The 12,500-nt window shown below is 44.6% G+C and overlaps 1 protein-coding gene across 1 annotated transcript in view; it reads left to right on the forward strand.

Moving 5' to 3' along the window:
- Nucleotides 1-12,500, forward strand: part of LOC123767108 (uncharacterized) — a 648,486-nt gene that overhangs the window by 635,483 nt on the left and 503 nt on the right. Inside the window, exons 19-20 of the mRNA XM_069304872.1 lie at nt 8,130-8,322; nt 11,236-12,500. The exon at nt 11,236-12,500 is cut by the window's right edge and continues 503 nt beyond it. Coding sequence (XP_069160973.1) covers nt 8,130-8,322; nt 11,236-11,419 — 377 coding nt within the window. The 3' untranslated portion in view covers nt 11,420-12,500. The remainder of the gene's footprint in view (nt 1-8,129; nt 8,323-11,235) is intronic.

Genomic DNA, 12,500 nt, shown 5'->3' on the forward strand with positions numbered 1-12,500 from the left:
CATTAAAAATATATGTATAGTTAGGCGTAGGTTAGGTTAGGTGTTTAGGTTCTGTTGGCGATTATTTGTATTTGTAGTACGTGGGTGAAGCATTTATAAAATTGTGGTTCGAACAGAGGACGTGAGGGAAGCACTTGTTCCGGAAGTGTTCGGACGTCATCAGTTGTCAGTCGTGTGTAAACCGTTTTTCATTCATAAACAGGGGGTTTGGCGGCTGGATTAACGAGCTTGGATCTTTGTATGTGAGAACCGGTTGAACTTTGTGCACGCCATCGTTCGATCCCCAACGGTCCAAGTGGTGGGGCATCGTCCCTTCCCCCCCCGTCCTATCCCAGGTTCCAATCCTCGCATCCCAAGTTCTATTCTTCATATTACAGGTCCTATTTGTCATATGTAGTCCTTGAAGTGCGTGGATGGAGCACTTGCATAGTTGCGGTTCGAACTATGTCAGCGGACCACTGTTCGAGAAATGATTTTTTTTTTTTTTTTTTTTTGAGATATATACAAGAGTTGTTACATTCTTGTACAGCCACTAGTACGCGTAGCGTTTCGGGCAGGTCCCTGGAATACGATCCCCGCCGCGAAGAATCGTTGTTACAACCAAGTACACATTTTACTGTTGCGTTAAACAGAGACTACAGTTAAGGAATTGCGCCCAGTAAATCCTCCCCGGCCAGGATACGAACCCATGACAAAGCGCTCGCGGAACGCCAGGCGAGTGTCTTACCACTACACCACGGAGACTGTGAATCGAACGTCATCACCCAACTGCCTTTTGGGAGGTGATCTCCTCACAGCCCGGCCTCATAAACAAAGACCCAAAGACCATTCCATCCACCCGCCAAACCCCCAGGTGTTTACGAATGAAAAACGGTGTACACACGACTCTCAACTGCTGACGTTCGAACACTTCCGGAACAAGTGCTTCACTCACGTCCTCTGTTCGAACCACAATTTTATAAATGCTTCTCCCACGTACTTCAAATACAAATAATTATCAACAGAACCTAAACACCTAACCTAACCTACGCCTAACATTATATAGAATTTTACTGTATAATATTAATATATAAATGCGAACAAATTTTTCTTTAATACACAATACGATAAAAATATGAAATATGAACAGGGGATGGGCCGCATCTTTAACGAGCCTGGCCTGAGGACAGGCTGTGTCACTATGTGACTGATAATATAGGGTGCCACTAACGTATTCCCATATGTGACTGATAATATGGGGTGCCACTAACGTATTCCCATATGTGACTGATAATATGGGGTGCCACTAACGTATTCCCATATGTGACTGATAATATGGGGTGCCACTAACGTATCCCCCACATATAAAGCTGTATAAATATCACAGTTTTTTTTGGTAGATAAAGAAACTGAAGACATGGAAATTGAATTAATCTCTTCCTATATAAAGGACTCTTGACCTATGGACCATTCAATTCCAGATCGGATTTTTTTTTTTGTCTGGCTCTAAACAAACAAAAACTTGGGATTTGAATGTTCTTCCTTTTAAAATTCGGACCAATTTGAAAGTAGTTTATCCAGTTTCTTCTTTTCTTAAAATCTGATTTTTCCACGACATTCCGTTGTATTGGAATGCGCCTCCAAGTATAGCTGTGGGGTGGTGGAATGCACCTCCAAGTGTAGCTGTGGGGTGGTGGAATGTACCTCCAAGTGTAGCTGTGGGGTGATGGAATGTACCTCCAAGTGTAGCTGTGGGGTGGTGGAATGTACCTCCAAGTGTAGCTGTGGGGTGGTGGAATGTACCTCCAAGTGTAGCTGTGGGGTGGTGGAATGTACCTCCAGGTGTAGCTGTGGGGTGGTGGAATGTACCTCCAAGTGTAGCTGTGGGGTGGTGGAATGTACCTCCAAGTGTAGCTGTGGGGTGGTGGAATGTACCTCCAGGTGTAGCTGTGGGGTGGTGGAATGTACCTCCAAGTGTAGCTGTGGAGTCGTGGAATGCGCCTCTAAGTGTAGCTGTGAGGTGGTGGAATGCACCTACAATTGTAGCTGTGGGGTGGTGGAATGCACCTCCAAGTGTAGCTGTGGGGTGGTGGAATGCACCTCCAGGTGTAGCTGTGGAGTGGTGGAATGCACCTCCAAGTGTAGCTGTGGGGTGGTGGAATGCACCTCCAAGTGTAGCTGTGGGGTGGTGGAATGCACCTCCAGGTGTAGCTGTGGAGTGGTGGAATGCACCTCCAAGTGCATTCCACTTGGAATGTATTTAAAAATATATTTTTCGACCATTTCGTATTTTCCTCGGATATAATGAGTCAAGGCAGATTAAATTTCCACACAAATTTATAAGTGATTGTAAATAATGTTTAAAAGATGGATCAGTGTACGTGTCATTGTTTGCCAGGCTTGTTAGACGGGCTTGTTTGCCAAGGTTGTTTACAAACAGCATTGCCTTACAACTTGTCTTCAGACGTTTCCAGGTGAGAATGTGTTGTAAATTACACAGAGCAATGCCTTTTCTATCTAAATTCCACAGTATTTTGCTACTTAGCTTCTAATAAGAGCTTCTAATAAGAGCTTCTAATAAGAGCTTCTAATAAGAGCTTCTAATAAGAGCTTCTAATAAAATAGAACTCCAAATATATTTCACTCTTATTTAGTTTGAGTGTTCTGCATATATGCAGGCGATGAGTCACAATAACGTGGCTGAAGTATGTTGACCAGACCACACACTAGAAGTTGAAGGGACGACGACGTTTCGGTCCGTCCTGGACCATTCTCAAGTCGATTCTCAAGTCATTCTCAAGTCAAGTCGATCATTAGAATCGACTTGAGAATGGTCCAGGACGGACTGAAACGTCGTCGTCCCTTCAATTTCTAGTGTGTGGTCTGGTCAACGTTCTGCATATATTTTTTAAACTTACTCATTAGTGAACAAACTCATTCAGTCTCAAACGGGCTCCACTAACCTCATAATTATGAGACCGACGCTTGAATAGTCGAGTGATACTCAGTCATCTCACAAATAATGAACCTTGATTCATTTATAAGCAACATTTACCGGATATTTTCTTCTTTTTGTGGGACCATTTCTGAGAATGTCTTTAACGGCATCGTTACTAGATAAAAAAAAAGACAATTGTTATCCTTGAGGTAACTGTGTGAATCAGTGTGTTATTGCCATGCTTGATGCTAGGAGGCTGTGTGATTGCAGTGTATTAAAGAGTGTTTATGGGTGTATCCATACGTTAACGATTGTCCACTCCAGTATACTTCAGTGTTAACGAGTGCTCGTGGTTATAAACAAGGTAGAAACGAGTCTTAACACCTTGTATTACCAACGAGGTTTGTATATATACATATTGGCAACACGTACCTGGGCTTCTGTATGCGCGTGTGTGTGTGTATGATCAGAGCGTGTATGGCCGAGAGATGATTACTGTCTCGAGACAGATTGAAGGATTGGCGTACATTAGACCACACAAAAAAATGCATTAGAATGACAGGTAGCACAGAGGTCGGCTGTTGTCGCAAGGTTGTCGTGGCGGCTGAACCTCTTCTTACACGACACAAAGATAGCAGTGTCAGGCCAAGGTGACGTAGGTGGTACAAGTTCCCTTCAACCAGGTGTTTTGAGAACAGCAATTTGCATGTTCTACTCTTGCCTTTCAGTTGCAGAAAAAAAAGGGATCGTTGGTTCGAAAATTGGGCATCATTGGACGTGTCCAGTATTGTACCACAAGGCCACACTCACTGTACAAAAGAATTGGAAGTCGCTAGACACACGCCAATATTTATATATATTTATATATATTTGACAGTGTCAGACCACGGAGGAAAATTGAAACAGGAATTTCCTTAAGTACTTTCGTATATTAATACATCTTCAGAAGGAATCACTCCTTCTTCACTCCTTCTGAAGATGTATTAATATACGAAAGTACTTAAGGAAATTCCTGTTTCAATTTTCCTCCGTGGTCTGACACTGTCACATTTTTAATCATGTGTTTATTTTCGTGATATACACACTTATATATATATATATATATATATATATATATATATATATATATATATATATATATATATATATATATATATATATATATATATATATATACCTATACCTATACCTAAAAGGGGTACCACCTCTGGTGCAAGTGTAGGGACCCATAGCCTCGGAGAAGAAAATAATGAGTACTCAGAGAAGACCTTGTGGATCCTCACTGAACACTTTGATATTTTCTTCCCCTACCACCCCTATTCTTTTAGTGTGTGTGTATATATTTTTAACTTTATTTTAAAATTTCCTTACACAAAATGGGTTACAATATTTGTTACATGCAAGGTACAAGGCTGCTTGGCACAAGTTGTAGAGCTCCTCTAGCTCCTCAGATAGCGGGCAGGAACCATGGATGCAGTGTGCATTGCCTCTCTGGATCGCCACACTAAGGCGCTGAAAGAGAAAACTGGCGGCTCTAGGGTCTCTAGTTGTTTCAATTAACTTAGACCCCGTCATATTTGCGATATTTCCGATATTGTGAAAACTGCAGGGGGGGGGGGGGTAAAATGTGACAAATCACACAAATCACAGGGTTGTTAGTCACTAACTAACTGGCAATTTTTCGGTATAAAAATTCGTAATTTCAAAGTTTAGATATGTGCAAAGAGTCAGAATTCGGGTGAAAAATCAAGCAAAGAACAAATCTGCCTATAGGTATATTATTATATTATAGATATAATATATGTAGATGTAGATATATTATAAAGCACGTTCATATTTTGTTATTGATACGAAAATATATATATATGCACGCTGGAAAATAACACAAAATCAAAGAGAATACATCCTTTATAAGATCTTGATTTGAAGTGGGAGCACGAAATTGAAATTGAAATAAGATATAAATACAAAAGCAAGGAAGCAGATGATCAATACAATGTGGTTTGTATATTTGTGTGTGTCACAAGCAAGTGGTGTATTTCCTGAGGGGCTGTAGGTGTTAATGAGAATAATGCTGGGACGACCACTAATGCTGGGACGACCACTAATGGTGGGACGCCCACTAATGGTGGGACGACCACTAATGGTGGGACGCCCACTAATGCTGGGACGACCACTAATGGTGGGACGCCCACTAATGGTGGGACGACCACTAATGGTGGGACGCCCACTAATGCTGGGACGACCACTAATGGTGGGACGCCCACTAATGGTGGGACGACCACTAATGGTGGGACGCCCACTAATGGTGGGACGACCACTAATGGTGGGACGCCCACTAATGGTGGGACGACCACTAATGGTGGGACGACCACTAATGGTGGGACGACCACTAATGGTGGGACGACCACTAATGGTGGGACGATCACTAATGGTGGGACGCCCACTAATGGTGGGACGACCACTAATGGTGGGACGCCCACTAATGGTGGGACGACCACTAATGGTGGGACGACCACTAATGGTGGGACGACCACTAATGGTGGGACGACCACTAATGGTGGGACGACCACTAATGGTGGGACGACCACTAATGGTGGGACGACCACTAATGGTGGGACGCCCACTAATGGTGGGACGACCACTAATGGTGGGACGACCACTAATGGTGGGACGACCACTAATGCTGAGACGACCACTAATGCTGATACGAGGTACTTGTAACCAGGTACACCTGACCTTGAAGCGCTAGACACCTGCCCTTATACCCACAGCACACCTGTCTGTGAGCCCAGCGACATGCTAACCCCATCAGTCACATATGACCGTATCCAAGGCAGCCCGAGCACAAACGCTTCCGTCAGACGGGTACACAAAAAAAATACAATTTGTTTTTTCATTGAAAGATAAAGTAACTGAACCACCAAAGATTTCAGCTTTAAATCTTTATACAAACACACAAGCAATGTCAATATCTCTGTTCCGAGTGAAGAGGTCAGGCAGATGCTTAGGGGTAGCCACACCAAATGTTTGAAAGGTGCTCTGTGATTGTATGCCGTGTGTAAGAGAGGTAGCTGGGGGATCGAACACCACCCCCCACGCCCCCTCTTGAAGAAGGATCGGCTAGTACTATTCCGAATCCTCAGCGAGTACTATGATGTATATAATTTAGGGTTTGATTGTCCTGCAGGGTGTTACAACAGATTTTACGGCTGTGATCGAGGTTGGAATCAACATTGATTTAATATTGGTAATATTGATTTAGTAATGAATGTTGCTAAAGTCTCTCTCAACGGACGAGAGAGAGAGAGAGGGAGAGAGAGAGGGAGAGAGAGAGGGAGAGAGAGAGAGAGAGAGAGAGAGAGAGAGAGAGAGAGAGAGAGACAGAGATTTTCCTATATTCCAACTTTCAAAAAAATACATTTTTCCCATACAAAATGAGCCGAGGAAACACGCCCAAAATACTCAGTCAGTGTGGACAATAATCACGCGCCAAGAGCTGACTTCAGATCAAATGTTGATGTCCAGATATTTGACATTGTTGCTGACGTGTTACGGCGAAGAGTCCCGGAGAGTCTCGAACAGTTTATAGTGTCTATTATCATACAAATAGAATGTATACAGCGATCTTTGTGCTGTGAATGACTTGGTCGTTGATAAGCAGTACGACATTCCTAGCGTGGCAGCTGGCCTGTTCATCCAGCTGTTCTTTGATACAATCAAGCCGGCTGTAACAGCTGCTGCTGCTGCTGCTGCGTGTGTAGAGTTTCTTTTTAAATATCAAACTTTTGTGTTTTCCCTCGAAAAATGATCTTAAGGTCATTTTTTGAGGAAATTATAAGTTCATTGTATATTATTGTTTTTTTTTTTTTGGGTGCTGTGTATGTTGTCGTGTCCGTAAAGAACTTGATATCATTCCGGGATCCTGTTTTTACACGATAACCAGCCGTCGCTTGCCTTCCCACGTTGTCGAGTCGGGGTGTCGGGGGGGGGGGGGGGAGCCCCATTCTCCTCTCCCTCCCTTGGTATCTTTCTCCCACACACACACACACACACACACACACACACTTCTTCCCTCCCCGTCTCTTTCTCTCTCTCTCTCTCTCTCTCTCTCTCTCTCTCTCTCTCTCTCTCTCTCTCTCTCTCTCTCTCTCTCTCTCTCTCTCTCTCTCTCTCTCTCTCTCTCCCTCCCCTCTCTGTGTCTTTTACGAATACTATCACAACCAAATTCATGAATTAAGCTCAGTTTAGGGATTCCAGTGAGGTTAATTTACTTCAGTCGTTGGAGAGGTGACCGCGCCTTGACGCCTCCCCCACCCCAACCTTCAGCGTCCCTCCGAGCGATATGTATGTCCTCAAGCAGCCCGTCCTCCTAAGGTTCCCCAGCGTCAAGAAAACTGTCAATTTAAAGTGGTCTCTCCTAACTTACCAGAGGACCCAAAACAGAAAACGGGACAGTACGTCACTTTGGCCAGCCGTTTTCATTTTCTAGTGCGACGATTTTTGGCCTTATGTATTGCATATGAGGGAAAAGTCCTCCTTCTTTGTAGGAGGACAGGGTTGGGCAGGAGGACAGGGTTGGGCAGGAGGACAGGGTTGGGCAGGAGGACAGGGTTGGGCAGGAGGACAGGGTTGGGCAGGAGGACAGGGTTGGGCAGGAGGACAGGGTTGGGCAGGAGGACAGGGTTGGGCAGGAGGACAGGGTTGCAGGAGGACAGGGTTGCAGGAGGACAGGGAGGCAGGAGGACAGGTTGCAGGAGGACAGGTTGAACTCGACGAAGGTTTCCCATCCCTCACTAAACATTAACAAAGAGGTACATGTGTTCGAGTCTATCTACTCTCCAGTCTATGTAGGTCGATCACTACCTCCTAAGCCCCGCCTCTCTGCCCTCCCCACCCCCCCATCCCTGGCCTTGTGACATATACCTAGCATCCTTCACAGTCGAAACTGTGAATCGAGTCAGTGTTAATGACCCAATTGCTGCCTCACATATATGACGCAGTCCCTCCTCTCATCTCGTGTAACTCATTTTCATCGCCTGCAAACATTGATAGGAAGTTTGAAGCAGTTTCCCGTGCCAGCTCGATATGAACCGTGAACCGATGCATCGAACCCTTGTGTTCGAATCACATCCACCTTAATATTTCGTTGTGTTTATGTACATAAACTACTTTTGCTGTATCTAACGACTCTTTATCCCCATGTTCGCAGTTCTGTGCTCCCGCGGGTGTGGCGTGGGCGGCGTGTGTGTGGGGGTGGAGCGGTGCAGGTGTGGGCAGGGGTACACTGGCCCTTCCTGTACCGTGGCTGTGTGTGACCCGCCCTGCAGCAACGGGGGTACCTGTACCAGCCCCGGAGTCTGCTCTTGCCCGGAGGGCTTCTCCGGCCTCTGGTGTACCAACAGGTTGGTGGAACGTGTCTCTTGAACAAGAATGGGATTTTGCAGTGAGAGGGAGAGTTAGTGCATGAGGGATGAGGGGTGGTGGGTAGGGAAGAGTGAGAGGGATAGCTTGGTGCGTGGGGCTAGTGGGGATAGCTTGGTGCGTGGGGCTAGTGGGGATAGCTTGGTGCGTGGGGCTAGTGGGGATAGCTTGGTGCGTGGGGCTAGTGGGGATAGCTTGGTGCTTGGGGCTAGTGGGGATAGCTTGGTGCGTGGGGCTAGTGGGGATAGCTTGGTGGGGTGGGACCTGGGAGCCAGATGTGTGTATGGAAGGGATGGGAAGATGCATGGGACGGATAGGAAGGAGCATCGAAGTGATAGGCAGGAACAAGGCAGGGATAGGAAGGAGCATTGGACGGATAGGCAGGAGAAAAGACTGGACTCACTGAAAGGGCCAACGTGTAAGTCTGAACATCTATATTCAGGCTTTATTCAGGAAGGGGGGTGGGTGATTGAGCCGTTCTATCCCAAGCGTGTGTTTCATTCAGACTTCAGGCTTCTCTCTCCGGGCCACTTGGCTTGTTTTAAGGCTTTAGTGTGGGCAAGAGTCGATACGCAGACCAAACCCAACCCCCCCCCCCTCTATTTTTCGTTAGTAATGACTAGTTTTGGTAGCTAAGACATTTTTTGTTCAAGCTATCATTCATTCACATTCTCATTTTCTCTATCTCCCATTCTCTCATTATCTCTCTCTCTCTCTCTCTCTCTCTCTCTCTCTCTCTCTCTCTCTCTCTCTCTCTCTCTCTCTCTCTTTCTCTCTCTCTCTCTCTCTCTCTCTCTCTCTCTCTCTCTCTCTCTCTCTCTCTCTCTCTCTCTCTCTCTCTCTCTCTCTCTCGTATACTGCTTATATTAAACATTCAGAGGAGGATAGAGTGATTTTCAAAATCTAAATGATGTATATAATTAAGCCCAGAGCATCGTCGCCTGTTAAGCAAGTTTGGCTACACAAAACAGAACCACTATTTGTCTTGTGTAATACGTGTGGATATGGAGCAGGTCGAACCACGTTCAGCTTCACTGCTGTTATTTGAGAACTGGATGTAGCTCGCCAGGTGATGATATTTGATGCATCTGCTCTAAATATATATTTGATGATATTTGATGCTAGAGACTAACTACGCACGTGATGATATTTGTTACCGGTACCAAGCGACTCATTTGATGATATTTTGTAAATCAACCAACCAGTCTACGTCATGATGTTGTCATACATCTGCTCAAATCCCTAGTTGATGATATCAGGTTGATATGATTTCGGTACCAAGTTCCCTTCCCCCCCACCCAGTTGATACCTGTGCAATTGCTTTCTCTGTTGATGATACCTGTTCTATTGGTGTCTCTGATGATGATACCTGTACCGTTGCTCTGTTGATGATATTAAGCGCCTTGCCCTCCACCAGGTCAAATTAATCTGTTCTGTTTCTCTTGGCCTTAATTTTTTTTTTTGTCTGATAATATTTTCTAACTTCGTTTCCACCAGATTGAGATAAAATATTATTAAACCTGCCTTTCCACTTTCCAGTTTTGTCTTTTAGAAATATTAATACATTAGTGGATGACAGCATGTGTGTGTAACCACATAAACTAGCTAAGTCAACCATGTTGTACCACATAAACTAGCTAAGTCAACCATGTTGTACCACATAAACTAGCTAAGTCAACCATGTTTTACCACATAAACTAGCTAAGTCAACCATGTTGTACCACATAAACTAGCTAGGTCAAGCATGTTTTACCACATAAACTAGCTAGGTCAAGCATGTTGTACCACATAAACTAGCTAGGTCAAGCATGTTGTACCACATAAACTAGCTAGGTCAAGCATGTTGTACCACATAAACTAGCTAGGTCAAGCATGTTGTACCACATAAACTAGCTAGGTCAAGCATGTTTTACCACATAAACTAGCTAGGTCAAGCATGTTTTACCACATAAACTAGCTAGGTCAAGCATGTTGTACCACATAAACTAGCTAGGTCAAGCATGTTGTACCACATAAACTAGCTAAGTCAACCATGTTTTACCACATTATATATATACGGCCCCTAATATATATATTAGGGGCCTCGTAGCCTGGTGGATAGCGCGCAGGACTCGTAATTCTGTGGCGCGGGTTCGATTCCCGCACGAGGCAGAAACAAATGGGCAAAGTTTCTTTCACCCTAAGTGCCCCTGTTACCTAGCAGTAAATAGGTACCTGGGAGTTAGTCAGCTGTCACGGGCTGCTTCCTGGGGTGTGTGTGTGAGGTGTGGGAAAAAAAAAGTAGTTAGTAAACAGTTGATTGACAGTTGAGAGGCGGGCCGAAAGAGCAAAGCTCAACCCCCGCAAAAACACAACTAGTAAACACATTAAATAGCTAAGTCAACCATGTTGTACCACATAAACTAGCTAGGTCAAGCATGTTGTACCACATAAACTAGCTAGGTCAAGCATGTTGTACCACATAAACTGGATAAGTCAACCATGTTTTACCACATAAATTGGTTAATTCTACCTTGCTTTCTCCAGAGAGGAGGAAAAGAAAAAGTGGGAGCAATAGAAAGGGGGGAGGGAAAATAGAGAGAGTGAAGGGAGAGAGAGAGGGGGGGGAGAGACAAGCAGACCCGGGCACCGCCGAGTTCCTTTCTCTTGTGTGTGTATGTGTGTTTTTAACGTGTGTTTTTGTAAATATAATGTTATATATCATGTCTGTGAGTGAGAGAATGTCGGCATTACCTCAAAACACTCTAGTGATCCCTATACCCAAAAAAATTTTTTTAATCTCTTTACACGAGTATAATAAAATTATAGAGTGTATAATTGACATAAATGAGCGTGTGATTTAAGAGAATGCTTCTCTCTGACAGAAGAATTTCTACCCTCTACTGTGCCCACAGGAAATGCAAGTACGTGCCCAAGCAGGTCGCCTACACCAGGAGCTACAAGAAGCTGGTGCCCCAGAGGGTGGAGACCCACTGTGGGGCGTGGGGCTGGAAGAGCTGCACATCTGTGAGACAGAACTACCAGACCGTCACGCAAAAGTTCTACCGTACCGTCTACACCTGCGAGCCCTTACCCTAACCCCCAACCCCTCCATCCTCCCTTCCTCCAATCCACCATCTAATCCAACTCCTTTCCCCACCTCCTGACACACTGGCTAATCACCCCACTGTCTAATCATGCCCGCTAATCCACTTCTTAACCACAACTTACCCCCCCCCCCCCCTAACGCACCCAAAACTCCACCTCTGTACCACTCCACCAGTCCCTAAACCCACCCCAATAACTCATTCTCTAAACCCATCACCCCTAGTACAGTCCCTAAACCCCACATATTAAACCATTCCCTTCCCCAGCAACCCAAACATGGCAGACTTGTCTAAAAACATAAACCCCCCTTTTGGTTTTGTTTTAATATGTGTACTTGAATATCCAAGAGCTACAGATAAAGGAAGTATGTATCAGTGGACCTAACACCTGTAGGTTCAGGATGGCCTATACTTCTACCCCCTATATAGTTATGGAGATATAAAGCTTTCCCTTACGTTATATAACGCTGTAAAAACCCTCCCCCTAATGTTTGGTGAGATGTATATTCGTCAAGTGAGTTTAAGGTTAAGGCAGCGAACAATGGTGTTTTAAGGGTGTGTCAATATATAGTGTAAAAAAAAAAATTATTTGTATATTTATTTGCTGTGTGTAGAAGGGCGAGAGGTAGTGTACACAACTGTCAAGGAACAGCTGTGGGCATTGAACACAGCTGTCAAGGAACAGCTGTGGGCATTGAACACAGCTGTCAAGGAACAGCTGTGGGCATTGAACACAGACCTGCATGACTCGTGTCCCCTTTATGCGAGGCCTTAAGCAATTGTCTTAAGCAGTAAGGTCCTTATCCATTTTTGGCCTTGGTAAGGCCTTTAGCTTTTATTTTCTTGGGGGAGGACATTTATATATATAAAGATGTTTGTGTTTGTATGTAAATGGTCCGCCAGATATAAGGTACTAGTTACATCATAGAGATGGAGATGCTGTGATTGCCTACCTGGGGAGAGCTGCTAATGAGTACAGGTAAACTCTCTCTTCATATTACTTATAGCCATCCTATTTCTTCCAGAAATCTCTCCTAAAAGGTTCAAGTATTTTCTACAGAGTGCACACCCTG

The sequence above is a fragment of the Procambarus clarkii genome, chromosome 53 (assembly GCF_040958095.1).
Source record: "Procambarus clarkii isolate CNS0578487 chromosome 53, FALCON_Pclarkii_2.0, whole genome shotgun sequence".
Classification (NCBI taxonomy): Eukaryota; Metazoa; Arthropoda; class Malacostraca; order Decapoda; family Cambaridae; genus Procambarus; species Procambarus clarkii.